This window comes from Anarrhichthys ocellatus, unplaced genomic scaffold (assembly GCF_004355925.1).
Source record: "Anarrhichthys ocellatus isolate YVR2014 unplaced genomic scaffold, GSC_Weel_1.0 scaffold441, whole genome shotgun sequence".
NCBI classification, from domain to species: Eukaryota; Metazoa; Chordata; class Actinopteri; order Perciformes; family Anarhichadidae; genus Anarrhichthys; species Anarrhichthys ocellatus.
Window position 1 is genome coordinate 13,500 of NW_022280415.1, and position 25,101 is coordinate 38,600.

A 25,101-nucleotide genomic window follows, 5' to 3' on the forward strand; every position below is an offset into this window, starting at 1 on the left:
TTATTTTATACACCAATATTGTCTTTATTACAAAATATTCAATAACCCAACTTTACACTGTACAAGATACAACATAGTTTACAGCTTTTGGCTATTTACAAAAAGTATGATCTGCATATCAAAGTGAACATATCTAAAAAGGCAGGTTGTAATCACTGTAAGCTTATTGAGTAAGGCAAAAAACTTGAAACATCACGTATTTACACGTTTTGCGGATCGAGTGAAAGTCCAACGCTGATAAAGAGGCTACAAAGATATTCGAAAGGGCCCCACTTTTCTGAGACTGTATCTGAGAGACGTGCTAAAGCTTATATTTATATATTTCTTTTGAGGAAAACTCAAAATGTGGCTTTAATATAGCGAGAGAAAAAAAAAGCTGGAGTATAGGGCGACGCATGCCTCGGAGAGAACAGCAGCCAGACACTGCACCAAAAGTTTGTCCATGTGCACGGAGCATTTGAAAGGTTTAGGCTAAAGGACTAGGTCGCGCATTTGCAGAAGTCGTGTGCATATTGTATGTGCTCTCTCTTTGTGGATGAATTCCTTCCTGGATATCTACATATATGTCTGCGCCCCACAAACTTCCAGTTAAAGTCCTCCCATGACATCTGAAAGAGCCCCGAATGCCAAATATTTTTCAACCGTCTCACTTGTGTGTTGTTACATATATGTTGAGGCGATATGAGCAGCGAAACTAGAGATCTATGGAAAGCTCAATACTTTGGTTTTCTTTCAACAGGAGTGCTATGGCTGTGTCAACTCTTTAAAAAAAGTCATGCGCTATCAACTGTAAATATGACTCGAAAAAGCCTATTTCATCCAGTGAGCTCTGAGTATAAAAGAAAGAAGTATTTTGTGCTGTTTCATTTACAATTCAGAGTTAACCACGCATGCATACACACGCTCACAAGTACACGCGCACGTGCATGCTTACGCACACCAAAAAAAGAAACAACACCGTATTACGTGGTAAATAATGCAATGTATCCTTGGCATAATCGGAGAGACAGTGCAAAAGCAATAGCGCGATCAGTCTTTGTCCGGATATCAACGCACGTATCCTCTGTACACGGATTATGCACGACATAGAAAACAAAGATGCACATTATACCTGGATCTGAAGGGGAACCCGGGAGCGCCACAAATCGAATCATCTGGTATTAGAGATGTTAAACAGAGGATTTGAGATTCTGGGCATTCTTGCCTCCCAAGAGTGGCAAGAAGTTTTAATAAAAATCCCCCCGAGTGAGTATGATTGTCCCGTATCACCATCTCATTTCTCGCTGGAAGTTCACACCCTGAATGAGCATATTCTGGGCTGTGCCAGTAGCTCAGGATTTATAGGAAACACCTGGACAGCCCTGTCTTCTCTAGGCCTCCTACCAGGCTTTTTCCTTTCCTTCTCCGCAGGGAAGTTTGTCTTTCTTCCTAAACCGCAACATCTGCAACAGCTGCAGCGGCCTCAATCTGGATCTCCGTCAGCTCGATGTCCTCCTCGCAGGTGGAGGGCAGGCACGTCGCTTGGCTGTTGCCGGCGTTCACCTGAATGTTGCTGCCCATGCTGGCGTGGGCGTTCAGGCTGGTGGCGGAGGAGACGCTGCCCAGGTTAGTCGGGACGCTGGTCTTGCCGCAGGAGTGGATCCGGCGCGCCAGGCTGGCGGAGCGCATGACCGAAGAGGTGGTCACGGTGCCCACGCACTGAACCTTGCCCTCCAGGAAGTAGGTCAGCATCTCGCCTTTACCCTTGACACTGACTTTGCCACGGCACACCAGGTCGTAGTTGGTGTTCAGCAGGCGGTAGACATCTTCGGTCACCTGGAAACATACGGAAAACACTGTTGGGTTTCAGCTGAGTTCAATCAAATGAAACAGAATAAAACGGGATGTTTACGTATTGTTATCTACTTGTCTTTAAAGTCATGATGTCTACATATAGCATGCATTGTTTTTTATTAGTTTTGTGTTTTTATGATGTATTAATTTCTGTAGTTTTGATGTTTTTTGTCCAGGTTTCCCTATTAGCATTGCGTGGAAAACAAAACCTTATAATTTAATTACTTTTAGATAAATATTGTAATCTAAGGTGCGTTGGATACCTGTATCTTTCCCGGTACTCCGGTGCTGTCCATCCTGCTGGCCACATTGACCGTGTTCCCCCAGATGTCATACTGAGGTCGCCGCGCCCCAATCACCCCCGCAACCACCGGACCCACATTGATACCTGCACGATACATAAGAACACGGTAAAGAAAATATTGCCTGAGATTTCTGATTGTGATTTACTTTGTGATCGTGCCGACGGCTTCATACAAGGGTAGACATACCCACTCTCAACACAAACTCGTTGTACGACTGGTAGTTGATTTCATCCAAAACGTCAAACATCTCTATGGCGTAGTCTGCTATCGTGCTCAGATGGTCGTAGACAGACTTCTTGGCCTGAAGAGGAGAAGTACACGGAGCGGTTAGTGTGTATGCACGAAACGATCGCACCTATTGTCTTCGTTATGGTGCACTACGTCCATTTACACAAAAAACGACACGTCACCTTGGTACCAATGGTGGGGACAAGGCCCACGGCTGCCATGTATGTACTGCCAATGGTTTTGATTTTCTCTATGTCTTTGTAGCACTCTTTATCCATGAGCTGCAATTCAAATAAGCACAAAATACAGACACCGTTCAAATCACCCGCAGGTCTGTGTTAAAAAAACAAAACAGAAAATCTGCATCCCACCTCGTCAAAGTCCGCGATGATCTCGTTCAGTAGTCTCAGGCACTCCACTCCCATGTTGTTGCCATCCAGCTCGATGTAGAAATCGTTGAAGTTCGGGATGGAGGCGAACAGGACACTGACTTGTGCGTAGGACTGATAGTAGAGATCCTAATGCAGAACGAAAGAATACAGTGTAACTGTGTCAAGCGCATCCTTTGGTGTCTTCTGATTGGTATTTTCTGTCTGTTTATCTACCTGTTGGTCTGTTTGTCTGTCTGCCTGTCTATTAGCGAGGCTCACCATGTTCCTGGGGTTCGACAACAGGAAGTGCTGAGCCACGTGAGCGGGCAGAAGATTGAAGAGAATCCTCCTGTTGTCCAGCTTGACTTTCTCCATGCCATCTCTATCCTCCTCCGCCTGACAGCAAAACGTAACACACACACACACAAACACACACACACACAAATACACAGATACAGCCGTGAGGATTGTAGCTTGTCCCACATTTTCACCACATGGGGTCAGTAACAAACCTTACAACATGGACTGTGTGGCTCATAGTTGGACGGACTTGGGTACATTACATGACTAATGCTGCTAGTTAAATGATTGGATAGCTTCAAATTCAGCTTTTGCAGTCCCACTTTGCGAAACAACCTCCTGGCGCCAAATGAAAACAAGCGTCTTACCCTTGTGTTTGCCAAAGAACAGACAGCTGGCAGCCTATAAATACAAATCCCTCCATACTCCGATAGTTTACATATATCAAGGTTGAAATGGCAGCATTTCTACGGCACACAACGTATATATATTATGACATCCACACTGATGCACACACTTCCTGACCTGCACAGCCCAAAGGAAGTCCAAGCGTAGTTTGAGGTCAAGTTGCCTGGAGTGGAGGGCCAGGGCGCTGACAAAGAGCAACAGAGACAGGATGGGCTCATAGCCCCGGATGTGGAAGGACCCCCCACTGTGGAAGAGAGACCAACGCACAAGTCAGCACCGGACTGGACCACACAGAAAACTGCACATGAGGGTTATATGGACCCCCCACAGTGTCGGGAACAAAAAGTTTTATTTTTTATTTTTATTTTCTTTTTTTACTTCAAAACAAAATCTTAAACGAATGAAAAAGTATAAATGAAAGCGATTAAATGTGCTTGAAACTTTGAACCATACAAAGAAATTATATTATATATATAAAATTAGCTTTTTTCAAAAGAGATCTTTATCTCAATAGCCTTATCAAATTCTACATGATCACTTTTCAGGGACACAGTTATGATCTGTGCTGCAATAGAATTGGCCGAGCCCCTTTCGGTACGGGGGGTGATGGGAAACAGCTAACGCGCTCCCATCATTCAGCCCACATTGTCCTTTCAGGCTTCTGATTTGGAACTAATGAGCAGATGTGCTGCTTCAAAGGGTGGAAAATGAAAGAGTGTGTGGGCTGCAGACAAGCAAAAGACTCCTCCACGCACATACATCTCAGAACATATACTGTAAATGTTCCTCCAAATTCATGGTTAGCCGTCCCTTCTGCGGATCAAACACAGAAAAAGCGTTGCTTGATGTTCACAGCCAATCGTTGCCTCGTGTGATTTCGGGAACCGACCGACATAAAATAAAAAAAGAAGTGCAAATGAGGGGTGTTGTGCGTGATTGTGCGTGCCTGGTGTTCGTGGTCATGTCATGTCGTGCCGTGAACCCCTCACCCTGCAGTCTTGCGAAAGCCGCTGAGCTCCAACACGGTGATATACAGCACCCCCAGAAGGAGCAGCAGCACCATCTTTGGCAGCCAGGAGACCCGCAGGAAAAGTGCTAAGGTGAGCGTGCCCACCACACAGGACAGGAAGGCGTAGCGGGCGCCGTCACAAGGCAGCTCCGCCATGGTGTGGTTGGCGCCGCTGTCCACATCGATGATGACGATGGAGCTGTTGGCGTTGGCACTACCCCACAACCAGGGCATGCAGCCCACCTGACCGAGACAGATACATATGGTAGTCTACTTTCATAGAAATAGTTATCATGATAGCTTTTTTGGTTTCCTAATTTACTTTACCATCATGTAAAGCACAATTGTTAGAATAATTATTAAATCTGTTACAATAAATCATCTCACAGGTGCAGTCTTGCATGTAAGCACTCCCTTTTTTTTAAACCAAAGAGGAACTACAATTACAGTGCAAGGCTTGGCAACATTTTTTTCTACTGGTTGCCCAGTATGGTGGGTGATTTTTGGTGGATTTTTCATTTGCCTTTCCCACTTACCACACAGGCCTGGGCCACAGCGTAGATTAAGAGCACTATGAGAATACAGAGAGCAGTGCGAATCTGAATGGTCAGGCACCCTGGGAAACACTGCGAGACAACAACAAAGACAAGTTAGGTGAAGGCGACGGACACCATGAGGAATTGTGAATGATGTGATACATCTTTAATATTTATATTGCGGGGCCTACATATATGACACTATATATGTTAATATACGGCAAGACTACAATGGGACAAAGTGCGTTAGCAGATGTGAGAATAGTATCGAAAGAAAGACTTGCAATCAAAGAGAGGGAGAACATGAAAGTGTAAAAAAATAAATAAGGACAACTTTCAAACTGACGCGGTCAGGAGCTTTGAGGACGACCATCAACCTCAACAAAAGCTGAAATGAACAGACTAGTTTAAACACAGTACAGGGGCTTAGGAAGTAATCTGGAAGCCAATGAATACTGAATCGTTATTACGGGCCTTTGTGAAACACATTGACATGTTTCTCTTTAGTCAGCGAAAAAAGAAGAGGTACAGCAGAGAAAAATTGAAACGAGGAAACCTGACAGCTCTGTTCGTTGGGTGTGAGTAAAAGGTGACTGAGGAAAGGAAGGCGAGAAGGACGCGTTTACCTGTACTCTAGTGATATGCAGGTACATGATACAAGCGACTAGGAAACAGATGCAGAAGACGAGAAGGACAAGTACCAATGTGCCCCTGAGTGGATAAAAAAAAAAGAAAAAAAAAGGAGAGAAGAAGATGGCGGGGGGTTAGTTAAAAAGACACAGACCTGAGTAACTAAGAGGTAAATGGAGAGAGGGAAAGCAATAGAGAGAAGAAGGGACGGCGACAGATTCTGCTGTACGTACTGTGGTATGATGAGAAGATAGACAAGGCCAAACAAGGCAGCTAGGACCAGAGAGAGGACCACTGCGCTGATGAAGTGCTCATCGGGAACCTGCTGGTACTACGCGATGCCAGAGACCAGATAGAGAGTGTGTGACAAAATATAATTCGGAGGTTTTAATGCACAACAAGCATATGTGTGTGTCTGCAGTGTCTGAAGTGCCCCTTACCCTCTGCTCGTGCTCCGAGGACTTGTACATGAGCGTGAGGAAGTTGAGGTCCGCCGTGTCCGACTCGGTCTGGCGGGCCTCGATCAGGCGGCCGATGTAGCGGTTGACTCGGGTCCTGGGGCTGCTCTGGATCACATTAGTCTGGTTTGCGTTGGGACGGTTCCTCAGCTTCTGTGGAGCTGTCCGCATGGCCCTCCGCTGGTGGAGATGATAAAAAAAGAAGAAGTCTTCACTGACAATGTAGAACTTGAAAAACAACAGTGTGATAAATAGCGCCCTGTGTTCTCCACACTACTGGAGCATTATCATATAAGGAACAAGGGTGAAAGAAGGAGTCAACAATAAACACGGGCAGCTGATTATACTTTCAAATTAGGACATTGCCTTCACACTTAACTTCATTACTGAATGCACCCCGCTGTGGCTGAGTGTCTTCGGCAGCCAAAGGGAGCTGCTTTGCAAAACATTGGGCGTTGGAGCAGAGCCAGAGAGTTAACATGGCAGAGTGGATGTTTGTGAGTGTGTGTGTGTGTGTGTGTGTGTGTATACATGTAAGTGAGCATGGTGAATGAATTGTGTGGCTTGGTGGAACAGTAGGGGAGCAAAGGGTGAGCAAGGATCACCAGAGTGTTCATGAGTTCATGAGCTGACACTTCCTTGTTTTCCTCCTTTTCTTTCTGTCCTTTTCTCCGCACTTCTGTATATTCTTCCTTTCCTGCTCCGTGCAGTCTTCTATCCTTCCCTGCCTCAGTATATTCGTCCTTCCTCCCCTGCTCTATATATTCCTCCTTACTTCCTTCTTTCCTTTCTCACTTGCTTATGTTCTTCCTTACTTCCTCCTTAGCTAGCCCAATTCCATATATTCTATACCTACGTCCGTCTCTCCTTTCCCACTTCTTTGATTACAGCTATTCCTCCTTAGTTCTTCCTTTCTCTCGTATATTCTTCCTTCTTTCCTTCCTTCCCAGGCTCTGTAAATCCTTCCTTGCTCCCTCTTTCCTTGCCTGCTTCTGTGTACATATCCTCTCACGCTTCATCCCTTCTCTGCTTTGATCTATTCTACCTTTCTTCCTGCTTTTCATCCATGGTTTTGTCTATTCATGCTTACTTCCTTCTTCACATCCCTTTCACATCTCCTTCTTCCTTTCCTTACTTACATCATTCCCTGTCTCTGTTCATTCTTCCCTCCCCCCATCTAGTCTTTTTTCTTCCTTTATCTCCCTGTTTCTATCCCTTAGTTCTCTGTGCTTCCCTCATGCTCTCGTTTTGTTATTCACGAGGCAGCAGCATAGATGCCGACTTCTCCTTATATTCCATATTGCGCTCAATGTAGCACAGGACACATCATGCAGGCATGTCTGCTGCACCAAAAATCCCATTCATCCGTATTGCTCCCCTCCGTGCCTTGAATGCATATATATTTTCTCCCAATTCAAGTGTCTGTGGTCGGAATGCGAAATTAGCTTTCAGTAGTGGGTGCATGTATGACTTAACCTGTCACCACTTTTCCGTTTGTCTTTCATTTTACACTAATATGCCTTCTGTCTACGGCGCAACAGTGTTGTCATTATCAGTAATGCCGATCTAAGAGGAGACATGTAGTTCGAGGTTGAGGTTTGCTGCATGCAGCCACTGAGGGCAACATTAGAAGAGCAGGAAGATGATGCTTCGTCAAACTTTCATAGAAAATGATTAAAACACAAATCTGCGCTGCTATACTTGTTTTGACATAAATGACTTCCCTGGATGTTTGTCCTGACTGTAACATACCTCTCTGACCCTTATCTTAGTCTTAACCCCAAAACAAATGATTCCACTTGTGGAAACTATTTTTTTGGAGAGGCGAGTCCTCATTAATGATGGTGTGACCTGTGGTTAGTCCCAAAAATGTGAAAAAATATATACCCAACACACACACACACACACACACCTGAAAATCTGGATTATAACAGCTGGCGCAAGAATTACACAGCTGCCAGGCCACTGGATTTCTGTTAAGGCACAAAAGGTCAAGTAAGCTCTTTGACATTTGGCCAGATTGCCAGTATGACTGACGTCTGATGTTTGTGTGTGTGTGTGTGTGGGGGGGGGGGGGTCTTAGTATGTTGAACTATGGCAGGAGCGACATGCTAAGGTCTTGATAGAGCATCACTTACCATCATTCCCTAGCTTCTTACGATAAAGCGTACATCCTGTGACTGCCACATATTTATCACTAAGATGTACAGCTGCTGGAGTGAGTTCGTGAAGCCTTTTTAATTCCCAGGAACATTTGATTATTTTCTCCTTAACTTGCTCATTCATCATCGACTCAGTGACATATTGGGTGTCATGATTTCCATGTCACATCTAAGAGAGACCATTCAGAGAAGGGCTGTACTTGGCAATTATTCTAATAATCAATTAATCTGACATTTGTTTTCTTGTTTAATCGCTTTATCTATAAAATGTTAGATAGCGGTGACCACCGTCGAACCGCTTGCTTTCTGTCCAACCGGCCCGAAACCCCCAAAATAGGCAGTTGACTCAAAATGGTTAACGATTCATTTTTGAGTCTAAAGTCTGCAGCAAAGATCCGTAGACGATGGATAGAAGGGACTGGCTGTGCTACGAACATCACTGCAAGACTGCACTGTACAATGTTCAATGAGGTGACAAAGAACATTTGTGTGACAGCGTTGCGGAGGTGTGCGTCTCTTGCACATGCTAATAATATCTACTCTATGTCCAATAGTTCATATTAAGAAAGCCAGTAAATTGTAAAGGAATCCACGAACATGCGCTGTAGCTCCTCTAATGTTTGCTCCTTGGATGATCCACATGATCTGTTCTGTTGAAACAATGTCCTGTGGAGCTGAACTCAGACAAATGTACAGTGTGGAACAGCCATCTCCTGGTGTTAAGCACATTGTTGAAACAGCACAGCTTTTTTTGCAAGACACCCAGGTATATACATTAAATTAAACATTTGAATATGAAGAAAAGTTTTAAATGCCTCTTAATTGATGTGCAGTTCTACAGAAAGCATTTGCCTGACAGATGTTGTTGCTAAAGTAGTTTTCATCACCAATGCTTAAACAATACCAGGAAAAAGACAACAAAGATTCAGGTTGTGGTTTAAATAAAGAGATCAGGCCCACATTTAAGAGCATTTAGAAAATCCAGGTAAGTCAAACAAGCGTTTACCAAATATGTTTTTTAACTATTGCAGAAAACTCTAGACATTCAGACTTGTACATCTCTTTGTCTCCATTTATGTAAGTCACAGCACGAACAAACACAGAAACGTCAACACAGACACTGAGAGTTTATACCTTATCACCGTCCTCGCAGTTCATGACATTGGAGAAGGGAATCTCAGCCTTGAACATCTTCCTGCAGTGCATAAGCTGCACTAGCAAGTAGCACACAGTTTTGAACTTCATCTTTTTGGCGGGCTTTATATCCGAAAGAATCAATCCTGGGAATATCTGTCACCAGATAAGAAACGGGGAACAAGGATTTAGTCATGATACCCCAAACAGTTATATGTAAGGGTCTATGAATCATGCACAAGGCATTGGACAGCATGCACGTGCACACATGTTCATGCACACACATGCAATCATTATTATCAGGCTCAGAGATTTCACTAGAAAGTGGTTCAGATAAGGTCAATCCCAAAGGTGGTTTTAATAGTTTTAGGACTTTGCTGCCCTCATTTCTCTTTTATAAAACTATTTTTAGAAAGATTGATCAAAATTAAGCACAAGTTAAAGCGTTTGAGGAGATGTCATTTGCAGTAAGACATATTAGTTTGGCTCGATACACAACGTCCAAGGCGTTTTTCCCTGAGCAGGAGCAAATAAAGGCACAATAGCAGAGAGTGAGTAGCAGCCTATCCAACACAGCTTAGTCAGGGCACGTCTTTCTCTGAGCCATGCCTTTGATGAAGTCGAACCATCAGCTCTATTAAGAGGATTAGCAAAGTCTCCCGCATATCGAAGAAAAATGCACGCAACTGGGGTGTTACGGGTTCATACGAGGGCCCATGTAACCTGCGTACAAAGCGGTACATCGCGTAAGATTGAGAAGCTGCTGCAAGAGAGGAGAGGAGAAGTAGAAGGAGAAAAGAGTAATATGAAACCAAGACTGAAATTCCCTCTCCAGCTGCTTCTGGCACATCTGTTGGGAGATGTGCATGTTTATGTGTCAGCACTGACACACACACACACACTAATACGTATAACTGTAAGTTTGCAAGACTGTGCAGACTCGAGATGATATATGCCACGGGCTTTATGGCCCCTGTCCAATCCAGTACAGGCTGGAAGTGAGATCAGCTCAACAACAAGTGTGTGAGAGCTCCATCCTATTTGAAGGTTTGATTGTACATATTGGCATAGAGGAGAAGACAGGTCAGGATAAGTCTGCTTTTTTGACCTAGCCTACTCGGACTTACCACATAAGTCTGTTAATACTGATTAGCATACGTGTGTCCACACTGTCTGGGTAATAAAAGGTTCAACCAAGGCCAACGTCTTATAGGAAGTGTCATCTCAAGAAACGACTGATGCTTTCATCTTGATCATTTTACTCAAAGAAGCTAAATACACATTCAGCAGCACAGAATTACAGTGCGATACCTTCCGTCGGTGAGATGGCACTATAAAGAAGGTTTCAATTTCATGTTTTTGGAGGAAGGCGTTCCTTTCGTGACCGTTTCCAGGCTCCACCTCATAATCTCCGTTTAGGCACTCCAGCGTAGATTTAGTGATGTGGACTTTCCTGTGGAACACATGCGGAGACGGGACAGGGTAATACACAAGCAGCCTCATAGGCACCAACAGTTCCCAAGCAGGTCATCTGCAGAAGAGTGTTACAGGAGACTGTCAAAACGAGGCCTGACATCTTTGGAGTCTTTTGAAAATGCTGCAAAAAGGTTGTTTTTTTTATGGCTAAATCTTAAAATAATTATCAGTATTTTAAAAACACTAGCATTAAGACTTTTGGTTAAAAAAATAAATACAATTTTATATATATATATATATATATATATATATATATAGGACAATAATGTAAATATTCACACCTCGCTTTACAATTTACGATTTCATGTGTCAATTCTAGATCACATAATTAGTATGCATGTGCGGTGTCCATTGCTGTTGAGGCTGGTCTTCATGCTAAATGTCCAGTACTGACCCCGGTAGCCCTCCAGCCTCCATTACATTGGCTAGGGTCACATCATTGGACCACACATCATATTGCCATTTCCTGAGGCCCAGCACTCCACACAGCACCCGACCCGTGTGCAAGCCCACACGCATGTTTAGGTTGACCTCTGTGGCCTCTGCTACTGACCTGCGGGGACAGAACACATGCAGTGTTGGGGTGAGGTTGTGTTTGCATTTATATCTATACATTTATAAATAGGCAGAGCATTAAAAGGGCAGTGCAGAAGATGTACAAAAATAACACAAAGTGACATTAACAATTCCAGGGGTGGAAGTAACAAATTACCTTTACTAATGTGACTGTAACAAAGTCATTTTTTGTTAACTTGGAGTTTTGTTTGGTACAAGTACACACAAATAACGGTAATTTTACCATTACTACTATTTATAACAATTATTAGGTACATTTCAAATTGCAGCCATTACAATGTAGCAACAAAAATCAGGTGAAAAAGTCTTGATAAACTGCATGAGAACGGAACAGAAGTAAAGGAGATGAATCAGCAGCTGCAGCAGTGTCTGCGGCCGCAGGAGAGAGGTGACACTCCAGTAATGATACTGTTATAATTAATTGCGTTTACGGGCCGCCGTGGCCACTTCAGGTTGTGAATATAGTTGTCATGTTGCATAGTTAGGAGGTTAAAAAATTGTAACATATATCTTAATTAACGAGTGAGTTAAAGCATCATCCTGTGAGCAGTGACACACCGACGGCGTTCGTGACCCTGAAGAGTAGGGGCACCCTAAGTCTGGTTATCATGCTATGCTAAATGCTAACATCCTCCAGCTGTGACTTCTGTGTTCCCCGAGGAACCTTTAGCTTCAGTGAGGACTTTCTGCTGTTTGTGACAGTGTGACTGCAGAGCCTCTTTCACTTGAAGACTTTTTGAATTTGAAGAGCACAGTGGAACCAAAGAGAGTGAGAGGACTGGTTATATGGGACGGAGAGGCCAAATGGACAGTTTATATCATGCTTTGACAATGAACGAGCGGGAAAAGTTGAACCTGGACTGTGGAGGACTTCACTGTGCTGTTCAGACAGGTGAGTACAACAACAATTATTACAGTCTATGCAAGCGACACATTAAATGGACAATACATGTCCCTGTACACGAAACTAATAGATTACACTGGTGTGGTTGTATGTATATGTATATATATATATATATATATATATATATACATGTATATGTCTGTGTCTTAGTTTTGACATACGAAGTCTTGTAGCTGATGTTCTTCCACTTGCGTAGGCAATGAATTGACACTTATTGCAGTCTGTTTTGTAGCCTACTCTTTGATTTAACATTAGTATCTAAGACCCCTCCCCCCTTTTAAAACGTAACACAATAACATTAACTTACCTACTTTTTACAAAAGTACATTTTTAAGTACTTTTACTTGGATAAATTTCCTTAAAGTAAGAGTAATTTTTCTTGAGTACAATACTCTCGTACTCTTTTCACCTTTGAACAATATATTATTGTACACAAGCACTGTACAGTTATTGAATAAGACTTATATACTAATAACATGTCCGTCAAACTAAACTTCATCGACACAAACTCGACAAATAATGTCTTTCACATGCCGAAACATTTCGACATAATATTGAATGGTCCACGAGCAGTCGTCGATCGATATGTTTTACAGGTGATCCATCGTGGGTAGGACCGCTACTGTCGTCATTGCATGTTTGTTTATGCACAAACCTTAAAGGAAATCAATCAGCAGTGTTAATTTAAACAACATTGTCGATTTAATTTTTGCTATTAAATCAAACATTATGTATAATGATCGAGGTCAGACACAGGCGAATAATACAAAACTCTTCATAAATAGATGTGGCAATCTGTCGGGAAACAGACAGGGAACAAACACTGCTCAAAATGCTCTACTTTGCTCTAACATGCAGAAATAGACTAAAGAACAAAAAAGGCTGCTAGGTCGAGCATTTCTGTTTAATCAGTGTTGAGGAAAAACAAGTTGAATCTTAATTAACAGGCTTCCAGTCAAGTCATGACAGTTTCTGATTTAATCTTCCGCTGCATCTCAATCTCTCACTTTCCTTTGGCCCTATACGCAGGGTATGCGAGGACAACAAGCTCAACACAATAGCTGATTTTCTCCCTCTCTCAGTCAACTGTAGCTGTGCTCACTCAGATGTTCAGTGTTAGAATTCCCTCACAGCACACATGGCCAATCAGGCTGCAGTTTACTCTACTCGGAGGAAGTCTCTCGACATGGACTCAGTTAAACAGTGTGTTTAGAAGAGAATATCGATTAAAGGGAAGATTTCTTTGGCTTCAGCCGCGCCTGTTTAGAAAGCGAAAGGACAGATAATGATTTCATTCCTGGACACTAAGTGGAATGATACTTTAAATTTCACTATACTGCTAGATAAAAGACAAAAAATGTGAACACTCACGTTATGGTGTCAATCATGTCCAGACCCATCTCTACACAGCAGTGGGCGTGGTCGGCCTTGGGTTGGGTCAGTCCGGACACACAGTAGTAACAATCTCCCAGGATCTTAATCCTCCGACAGTGGTTCTCCTGACGATTACAAAAAGACATTGTGATTCCATGTCTTCCGCCCAAATAAGGATTAGCCAATCAGTAACAACAACATCTTTACCTCTACATTGGATCCTCAACAAGCATCTTCGTGGTGAGCTCAGTAAGTGGTTAAAAACATTCAAAGCACCAAAGGGCATCGCTCTTTCAGTTTAATCAAAGTTGCAACATTGGTGTCCGAGAGCAGCGGTGTTTCAGTTTAAATATTCTGACATTTAATTATAGTTTATCCATTTAACTGATCCATTTAGCTTCAAGCTATCCATTGCTGCAAGTTCCAAGGTCGATTGAATTGATGGAGTTATTCATTACCTCATCATACACTGGGGGGTTATGTGTTGTACTATTTCTTGGCCGGGATCAGACCACAAATTAGTCAATTTCTAATTACACTCCACGGTCACCCCGCCTCACTACTCACGGCCGGGAGACTATACTACGCCGGGAGGAGCGCAGGTGGCAGTTTCGGAGACAGACCCCATGCGGCCGTCTGCTCTCTTCCAGGCTCTATAGTCTCGCTGTTCCACTCCCTTTCACGAACCAGTGTAACGTTAGCAGAAAACAACTTAATGCGTCATCGAGGGTGTTTTGTTTCATGACGTAGATTAGTCCCAACGGTCGACTCCATCTCAGTATTGGCCTTGCTAGATTAGGGCTGATTTGAAACAGTTTGGTAAGAAATGTCAGTATTAACACCAGCACTGTGTTTCATCACAGTACATCGGTACCATTTAGTTTATAGCTTAAAAAACATGAGAAAGTCAGCAAATCAGTCTGGCTAGGAAGTGGGGCTTAATGGATGAACTGTTGACAGAAATAGCCTGACACTCTTGGATTGATTGTGTTTTATGCCACCAAAGGATGTTTGACAGCATAAACATATGACACTGACCAATCACAGAGACCGTTGAAGGAAACAGAGATACAGTACCCAACCCAAAGACGTCATGTGAGGGAGAAATGAATAAATACAGGCACACAATCAGAAAGACAGAGGCACTCAATAAAAGAAAAGAAAAAGTCAGATGAGAGAGTTATTCAACAACAGTTAGACAGCATACAGAACATGACGATGCCGTGGATCTCCACGTGAACTGATATTTGTACAGCATGCAAACTCTCGAGACCTTGAAGTCCCACCAACACGGAAGTGGTTCCCACAATGCAGCGCTAAATCAAAGGATCGGTCTCACTTTAGGGAATAAGGTGAGTCACTCTCTCACTCTTTAGGGACAATAAGCAGTGGCATGAAAAGGCGGCTTACCAACACAACCCATTATTAGAGGATATATGAGCAACAGACAGAGATTTTACCAGGGAGACCGGGTTACAGAGGACGCCTTCTCATAACCCTTTATTGTTTCCATGGAGGTAATGGGATCACTGGCCATGCATGTGAAGAGCACAAAGCCTCATAATTATGCACATCGGTGGGCACAAGACAAGATGGATGCTCTATTTTTAACATGCGAGCCATGTGAGTTTTCAGAAAAGAGAGACAGCAAGGGCTTGTTAGAGGCAACTATTTGCCTCGTGCAGCTCTACATGCTGTGGTCATGCCTGTCTGAGTGCTCAGTGGCATGGAGGCACATGTGCTGTTCGTGTTCAAAGCCCTCAGTAGCAGTGAAATGAGGCAACACAGAGAGAAGCGCGTTGACTTGTTGAGCAGCTCTCTGTGAAAAACCTTTTCGGTTGAAATATTGTCCCGAATATTGAATCGCAAATTGAAGTAATTATTGATCTCAAATGAGGTTTCAAAACTCAGTTGTATGCTTCCGCCAATCAGTCCCGTTACAGGTGTCTGAACCAAGGTCTGTCTATCACAGTGACCTCCGCTTTTGACCTTTGACCACCAAATTCTAGAGGGCAATTTGACATTTGTGCCACATTCTCAGAAAGGCCTCCAGGCGTTAGTGAGGATTTGCATTCACAAGAAGAGATGGAATGGAGAGGCAGACCGACCACCAAAAACATATTTGCCACGGCTGTGTTTCCTGTGGAGCAACAAAGTGTTATCTTATTTTATCATTTCGTAAAACGCAAACGGTTCAAACCTTTGGTAAAAGGAATGTGCTCAGTGCTAAAAACGGACAGCTAAATCTGGATCTGGTTCTTTCTCATTTCCTTTTGACAATAAAACCTTTTTTAACCATAACGGCGCCAAAGGGGTCTCTTCGGGGTGACTCAGGCCACGGTGGAGCAGTAACAGTAACAGATGGCGCTATAGTGAGGCATAGTTGAAGCTACAGGAAGCAGGGGAAAGCCCTGGTACTTACAGAGGCTCCTACTCTGTACTTTTCCTGTGCTAATCTGCACTGTGAGGGCTTAGGGGCTGATTCAGTCCCAAGAAGGATTACCACCGTCATGTGACTGAGGCATTGTGGGCAATCCGGACGGTCAAGACGGCCACTGTGTGTATTAGGGACAGGTCGACTGAGACACCTACTCACATTTTCCATTAGAAAGGGAAGCCAAAATACATTTTTAAGATGACCGCTTTGGATAATTTATGTTTTCACTGAGGTCGGAATATATTGCGAGCACGACCAGCAGCATCAAAAGTGCAGTGTTGTTCTTTTACCAGGCACCTTACATACAGCGCACGCATATGCTTTCAGAGATGGAAATTAGAAAGCACTTCAGTGCGCACGGAAAAAAGAGAGGGAGACAAAAAATAACACAGAGACAAAAAGGGACGCGGAGACAAAAAGGGACGCGGAAGGTGTGTTTGCAGCTGACTGAATCTGCCCTGTGCCAATTGGTGCTGGCACACGGTTGAAATAATTTTCTTAATTACTACAAGCAATCACACTATTTTATTTGTTCTATACGAGGCCAATACATAGTCAACAAACATTTTCCAATCTACCTTGGCTTGAATTATTTAATGTAATTTCATCAATAAAGGCAGACAGTGGATCCATTGCAAAATCTTTAGCTTGCATACAGAAGTTCTCTCAACATTTCCTCGCCTCCGCTGACTTCTTTCCGTCTCTGCCTGCACGCAAGCACTGGCTGCATATTTCTCACCCAGCTCCCTTTTTTATTGATTTGAATTGATAAGCAATCATTTATGTGCAACAACAAATGAATAATATATCAACACTTCTTCCACCCACCACCAAGATCCGTTTAGCAAACATATTAATATAGATTTACTTCACAGATATGACGGATACAACAAACAACAAATGTTTGGCGCTGTTTCTGATTGGAAATGGTAACGAGGAGCTCTGTTTTCTTAGATGATGAAAGATTCAAAAAATATATTTGGGTTTTAACATGCATTATGAGATTATTAAGCCTATGTCAAAGTAAACGGTAAAAGAAATTTGTGAAGCTTAATCTAATTCCATAAATAATGTCTCTGCAGGTTTTATGGTTTTTGTCGGTCTTTTCAGTTTGAGATGAGCAAACTGTGATTTGAATCTGTCAGCTTTTCTCTGTCACAATATGAAAAACTGTCACAATATTAAAAACAGGTTTTTTGAGGTTAAAAACACCTCAAGAACACTTGCTGTGAGTACTGTAATTATAGTAGTTGCCTTTCCAGGAAATCAGCATTTAGCTGAGCTATGCTTAGGAACTGTAATAAAAATAACAAGCTATTGATGATTGAAATAATGTTTTTCGCCTAAATTGAAAATATGCATCTTATTAATTTAGTTTGTAAATATAAATTTCAAAGGCTACTTGACTGATTTTACACATACAGGCTATAACAGTTGTATAATACATGCTATGTCAAGTCTAAAAAATAACCCTGATGACGTGGTGATGTGTGAAAATACACATTTTAAAACTGTGGTTGTGTTGTTTAAAATACTGGGGATGGAACTAGTTAGAGAGCGAACAAATAAATGCTAGAGATGCATTCTGGGAAGTGTAGGATCCAGTGCTTTTGAAGCTTGACCCGTATTAGTGACTAAAAGTCCGGATGTCTTGGCCTCTGCTGCTTCAATGTTGACAGCCAATCATCCTAATCATTTTGAAGCATTTTTTTCACCCGTACTCCTCAGTCAAGATCTCAAGCTGGCTTGTTTGGCTTGGGTTTTGCTTCAGTCCACAGTTGTTAGGACACAGGCGTCTGAAGGGAAACTGTAGGACTTGAGAGTGATCCTTGCACCTGCTCGTGAGACAAACCCAAACAGGGTTATTGGAGCTGTGTTTACACCCGGACTTTAGTTTCTGGCAGGCAGCTGTCACAGTGTGGGCACTGAACAGTCCTTGTGCCTAATCTAAGAATACATTTTTTTATTAGCATCCTGAGCAGTTGTATTTTGTTCAATTTTTCTTGGCGTAGGACTTTGTGTTATACAAACCTGCAGATGTACAAATGATCACATCTACAAAGCAGTTGGAACCGTTTTTTGAAGTTAACTTTTTGCAGAATTGCGCTTTCCTTGGGAATATAATTGTTTTTTGTTCACTTTCTTCCGCTGCATTGGGAATCTTTAGTGTCTCACAAAAGGATTACAGTTAAAATTGCATCATCCCTCAGGTTACTAATGCCTATCTAGACTAGAGTATTTGTTGTTATATGGTATAGTATAATGTATGAACAGGGAATTACATTTCTGACAACTGATTATCTGATATGCTCAGGTGAATTCTCTTCAAAATACTGGGGGAAAAAAAGTAAAAATACCCGGGATGCAAATATAGCAATGAATCCCGTCAACTCCAGCATGCATCCGTGCACTGCACACGCGGCGCAGGCTATTCTCTAAGCCTTCACAGTCATACGTGTGTGTGAATGGAAAGGGAACTCTGACTGGTCGAGGGAAGCAAGAGGCAGCGGATAGATACATCATTGAGCCATCCTAAAAATGGAAACACAAGAGTGGAAGAGAGTGCAGAGAACCACGGGGCACAAAAGACACAGTTGAGAGAAGTAGGCTGCTGCGTGTCAATCAAAAAGCTGAGAAACAAGGAGCGGAGGAGTCTTAAAGCTGTGATGCAGGGAGGTGTTGGGAGAGGAGAGAAAAGAGACACAAGAATGAAAAGCATTGTGAAAGTCTGCCATGGAAACGGCGACGACACGCTCGCACACGCACAGACATACACAGACACACACACACACACACATGCATACAGACACAAAAGCAGAACCAGTCCAGAGCTATTAATGTTCTATAGCATCACAACAACAATAAATGAATCACAGAGTCCCTCTCACAACAGAAGCTGTTGTTTCGAGTGCCGGACAGACGGTTGCGAACTCAGCCAGGGAGAGGAAGTGTTTATGGAGTGACCGGTTGGTGTGCTAATTTATATTCTTGTTGTCCCTCTTCCAAATAAATCTCCTTCTTCTATTACTTTCCTTACAAAACAAACATTGACATCAATTATGAATGCTATCTAAATTGTGTTACCTGTATTTAAAAAATACCAACTCTTTATAATCAATTTCAGACCACTTCTATGGTAAACTCCTGTCTCTTCAACCCTGTATGATTGTGTCTGCTCTGTGTGTTGTATTTTCTCGGATTCACCAAAGACCAAGTTTGAGTAGAGATACGGTTTCAAAGCTTTCCTGCAATGTCAGCGCCCCTCGTCTTCATTCTCAGCGGTATATTCGGCTGATTCTCAGCCCGGTGGTGGTGAGGAGTTATAATTACTCCCAGCTTGCATTCTCGTGGGTGGTGGGAATGAAACCGCAAATACTGTTCAGTGTGAGTGGGTTTCCGGTAAATTTCAATCTTCAAGCTACCCTCTACTTCATATGTCACAGTCCAAGAGGGATTGCTTGCTATGCCTCCTAACCATAGACTGTATTTAAGAAATGGACGTATTCACCAGGACATCTCCCATTGGTTTGGGGACTGCTGTTTTGAAGCGAGAGGGTGGAGCTAAGTACAGCCGAATGCTGAAAAATGCATTTTTAGGTGACCAAAAAGATTACAGTTAACTTTCATGAACTGAAAACAAACTCTAAAAGGCTTAAAGTTGTCCATGTTTTCATGTTACAACATGAAATCATGGACAACTCCCAGACCGGACAATACCGTGGTAGTGGCGTGTCAATAACAAGGTAGCCATGCCCTAAAACATACTCTGCTTTATGGTCTATTTTACTTTAAATGAACCATAATTTACTAAATGAACATCATGCTGTATTGAAGAACACTTAAAACTAGCGATTGAGAGCATAAGCTCATGTTTACAATGTTTACTGAGGTAATAAATCAAGTGAGAACTAGAGTCATTTTTTCATAGACTTCTATACAAACAGACTTCTATTTCCAACCAGAGGAGTCGCCCCCTACTGGCCATTAGAGAAAATGTAAATTTAAGGCACTTCTGCGTTGGCTAATTTTGATGATGCTGTTCACTGAGTTGCTTAGCTCACGGAAGGCTCAAACTTCAGAGAGTGTTGAAACCATTAGCTACTTACAGTAAAACATTTCAAAGCGCTCTTTTCCACTTCCTCCATATCGATACATGCAACAATGGGAGCCAGCTGTACATTACTAGCTCATTTTTATTGATCAGAAACACGCTTGTGGTAGGTTGTGATGAGGAAAAGTTTGATGAGGGCACACACTTGATAAATACTGACGCAACCAAATTTGAAATCCAAAACCTGACGACTGATCCGAGGCTTTATTCCATCCATTGCTGAATGTCAGCTTGCAAGGTTAATGCAACATGTCGGAGGGTACACTGTCTTTCCCTCTGGCCATTGCATGTTTGCATGTAACACAAGCAGCAACCTCCGGTGCTAAGAGATTAAGCCAATGCGGAAGTGTCAAAAACAGTTCCTCAAAACGGCCTAAGACCCCCATGTTAAAATGTCAACTTAACAGCAGAAATAACCTGGTTTACTGCCTGGAACAGAGAATGGTTTTGGCCCCTATGGCTAGTTTATGACAACTGTACATTTTATATAACTCCCCCTTTGAATTATATTAAGGCTGAAAAGCATAACTGAGGGCCTGGCAGCTTTGAGTGACAGGTGGATGCCGTCCCAGGTTGCTCGTCGCTATCTGTCTACTTTGCCGCGTCACCCTACCCTACGTAAGATCCGCCTCTTTGCCCATTTTCTGGATTAGCCGGGACTTAGTCTGTGTCGTCGCTGCCAAGATGGCGACGAAAGGAGATAACGCGTGAGTCTTTTGTTAACACCTTTTTTAAGCTGCATACAACTAAGAATATAAGGGAAGGAGAAATACTGTAATAGTTTCCTTGAGTTTGAAATGACTAAATGATCGCGTGTGTCTTTGACACAGGGTGGGTAAACAATAAGAATAAGTTCCTTTTGTGAGCATTAGTAATGATTGACATGGAGATAAGGTTGAAAACTGGCGAACTGTTGCTAATTGCAAAAAAGTCTAATTTGATCTAATGTCTAAGATTAAGTGTAAGAGTGATAATGTGTCAAGTTCAGAAGCTGCTACCTGAGGTTAAAAGGCTTATCTTCATTTGTGTTCATATGACGTTGGCTGGATGAGGAGAGGAGAAGAGACTTGGTCTACTACAACAACACTCTAGGAGTACACTGCGTTCCTGGCTCACTTCCCATGCAGCTTGACAAGTCCAAAGAGTGGACAGGTGGTGTGGGGATGGTGCTGAAATGGTATTATGAGATGATGCCTGGTGGCCATGTGGCATCGCCCGCTCTGAGTACGGAACAAAAAGAGTCTGCGTGGCCACAGTGACCACAGCCATGAGTCACCGGCAGTGCCACTTCCTGCCAAAGTGGATCAGAATGAGTGGGGCTTTGGGTCAGGGCAAGGCTAGAACATTTAATGACAAGTTTCATGGCTGGGGACAACGTTTTGAGTGCAACACAAGGCTCCCAGCTAGCAGCCGAGCTGAGATCAGACCGATCTATTCTGTCGTAACCCAAACAATGAGACGGATCCAATCACAACAGCAAGGAAACATACGTAGCTCAAGATTGCATTCCTTCGAGCCAAGCTACTTCGGGAGATGGAAGTGAAACTGTATCATTTGAGGCCAAATGAATTGCAGCATCTTGGAAAATGAAAGTGCATCGACTTGTTGACATCACTTGACTTATAAATGAGAGCGTCTCTGGCTTGTGTGTGTGTATTTATTGCATGCACGGAATCCCAGAACGCAACTTTCCGCAGGATAAAGACAGACTGCAGCTGTCATGCAAAACAACAAGAGCCGAGTAAAGCAACCGATCCAAGACTAATTGGAAAGGCAATGACAATCATTTGACAATAACGAGTCAAATTGAGAGACACTCTCTTGTTTTAGTCGGTTCTAATTCTGTGCGCGTAAACAAACAAGTTAAAAATAGAAGCTCCCAACACGGCCAAGCAAAACCTTCTATGAAAGCAAAAAAAGGGTTAGTTGTAATCCTGTGGATTAATGGATTTGACAAGGGCATGTGCCGAGTGTACGTAATAGAGGCCAGATTACATGTAGATAAGGCTGTGGAAGCGTGATCTGCGGGGGCTCAGGGGCTCAACCTTCTCGCCAAACTAAATATATATGTCAAACTAATTCACAGTGTCGAAGAAGGAGCGATATCCTACCCGTCCTGGTGACGTGCTTTGATTCTGATCGGCACAATTTAAAGGAAAAGCACATCGAGGTACCGGTGGTATTTTGCCCGAAAGGTTGTTTTTTTTGTAACGCCAACACTGATGGCGTTACATTGGAAAGCAACGAGATTAACCACAGCGGTCAAACTCACAGCAAAAATTCAGCGGATTTTTAGCACGGAAATCACAAAGAGCGACATATTGACAGATGGGAGAGCTGAAATCTTTTTTTTTCCTACATGCAAACCCAAGAGAGATTGCGTCAAGGACAATTCAGTGGTCCCTTCATTCAGTTCGTTCACACAGCGAGTGATGAGCGGAGGCGAGGTTGAGCCCCGGGTAAATTTGGCCTAGATTAGAGATGTCTGTCAACTCTTCCTCAAATGAAGCACCGGGTAATCATATTAAGCATCATATGGGCTTCCAGTATTCACAGTGACAGTGTAAGCTGGTACAATAGTGGCATGAGCCAGCGGCCTGTGGCCAAAGCAGTACACACACACACACACACACGTACTTCCTTCCCTTGTCAAAGTTTGGACAGAGCACCAGCAAAAGAGCAGCTTCCCATGCCAACTGTGGCTGTAATTGAGGGATGTGTGTTCAAGGAAGGGAAACAAACTCACCGTTGCAAGCTCATCAAACTTTCCAAACAGCTCATTTAGCAGCTTAACCAGTTCCTGGGCTGTGCACTGGGAGGCCAGACTGGTGAAGCCGACTATATCTGCAAACAGGATGCTGTGACGGAGAGAGAAAGAGAAGCTTTTCAGTCAAAGCAGGTTATTTATAGCAGCATGTATGAAGGAGAGAAAAAGAGAAAAGATTATTGGGTGCCTGATCAGATTAGCTCTCAGGTTTTTCTTTTTGCAAGCGACATCTAGGAAGCCTGAGCTTCAAGTCAATTTGAACATTCCCTTTTGATAATGTTTTTACAGGAAGCTAATCAAACATTCAAATTAATGACCTGCGGCAGCAAAAAGAAAAGAAAGAAGATAAATAAGAGCGAGCAAGAGGGAGCGTGCTCCGTTCTCTAACTGGCAGCGCAGCCAAGCAGAGCGACTCAGAATAGAAGCAAGGGCATTCTCATGGGGATCAAGGTGGAGACATGTCCTGTTAGGAGCTGGCGAACAGCCATTCTGGGATATATTGCAACCATCAAGGCGCTGTCACCTCACCAGGTGAACTCGTATTCCCTTTTCACAGTTGCTACATTGAACTGAGAGTGCTTGAGGTTTAAAATTGAACTGAAATTTAAAAAAAAAAATTGAAAAGTATGTGAAATCAGCACATTTGTGTTGACTTGTGTATTGATTTGGTCAGGATCGCAATAACCAAAAAGAAGAAACGGTGCGATTCATTTACATCTCTGCTGTGATAGCACCTCCTACATTAATGCTGGCATGAATCTTTGGTTGCGACTGTCGGTGCTGTAATGCAATTGGTCCAGTATCTGTGTGGGTGGGCACTAAAATAGTCATCGATATCACTGCAGTTCCAACAGCCACACAAGCAGTTCACCGGCTGGGGGGCTAATGTTGTTCGCCGCCTCTTTTAGCTGTTAGTCCCATCTGTGACTTGAGGGCTCCGTATGTTGCTCATGTTAGTTACTCAGCGTCCTAATTGGGATCACGGTGTAGCTTACTGAGCGCTGAGGTTATCTGTTGCTGTGAGTTTTCACAGTCTGATTATTTTGCCGTCGCCACAACTGGACGATGAAAGAAACAATGAAAGAGCAATGACAGCTAACGCTATAGCTAGAGTGTGTGAGAGCTGCTGATGGAGGCAAGGCAAGTTTATTTGTATAGCACATTTCAACAACAAGGTAATTCAAAGTGCATCACATAAAACCATTAAAAGCATCAAAACATAAGGCAAAAGAAAAGGAGATTTAAAAACAATTAAGAACATTGATTGAAACAATAAAAACAGTCATTAAAACACTAAAAAGCAGTGTAAGAAATAAAATACAGTAGTAAAATGCAGAAATGCAGGAAATTGATTCCTATCTTTGAATCTGGTTGAATTAAAGGCAGCAGCAAACAGAAAAGTCTTCAATCTTGATTTAAAGGAGCTGAGGGTCTCAGCAGACCTGCAGCTTTCTGGGACTTTGTTCCAGATATGTGGAGCAGAACAACTGAACGCTGCTTCTCCAGGTTTAGTTCTGACTCTGGGAACAGAAAGTAGACCGGTCCCAGACGACCTAAGGGGTCGGGATGGTTCATAAGGTAGCAGCAGATCAGAGATGTATTTTGGCCCTAAATCATTCAGTGCTTTATAAACCAACAGCAGGATTTTAAAGTCAATTCTTTGTTGGACAGGAAGCCAGTGCAAAGACCTCAGAACTGGAGTGATGTGATCCACCCTCCTGGTCTTAGTGAGGACTCAAGCTGCAGCGTTCTGAATGACCTTTTACAGAGACCTGTAAACACACCATTACAGTAGTCCAGCCTACTGAAGATAAATGCATGGACAAGTTTTTCCAAATCCTGTTGAGACAGAAGTCCTCTAATCCTTGATATATTCTTCAGGTGATAGGAGGCTGATTTTGTAATTGTCTTGATATGGCTGTTCAGGTTGAGGTCTGAATCCATAACTACACCTAGATTTCTGGCTTGGTTTGTGGGTTTTAACATCAGTGATTGAAGAGTGATGGAGGAACATGAACCAAACCTAACATCTGGAGGGAATCAGTGCTTATGCGACAGTCTGTGTGGAAGTCGACGTAGTCA

General features: G+C 42.9%; 1 protein-coding gene across 1 annotated transcript; it reads right to left on the reverse strand.

Moving 5' to 3' along the window:
- LOC116401429 (adenylate cyclase type 1-like) lies at positions 1-23,134 on the reverse strand (the record flags this gene model as incomplete). Its single annotated transcript, XM_031879813.1, has 17 exons — positions 1-1,815; positions 2,097-2,221; positions 2,325-2,439; positions 2,549-2,647; positions 2,738-2,884; positions 3,017-3,133; positions 3,563-3,689; positions 4,435-4,697; positions 4,991-5,080; positions 5,617-5,701; positions 5,854-5,951; positions 6,061-6,258; positions 9,375-9,530; positions 10,686-10,827; positions 11,245-11,403; positions 13,702-13,829; positions 22,999-23,134. Coding segments are annotated over 17 exons (2,572 nt in total), but the record flags the coding sequence as incomplete, so codon positions are not given.
- Between the last annotated feature and the right edge of the window lie 1,967 nt (positions 23,135-25,101).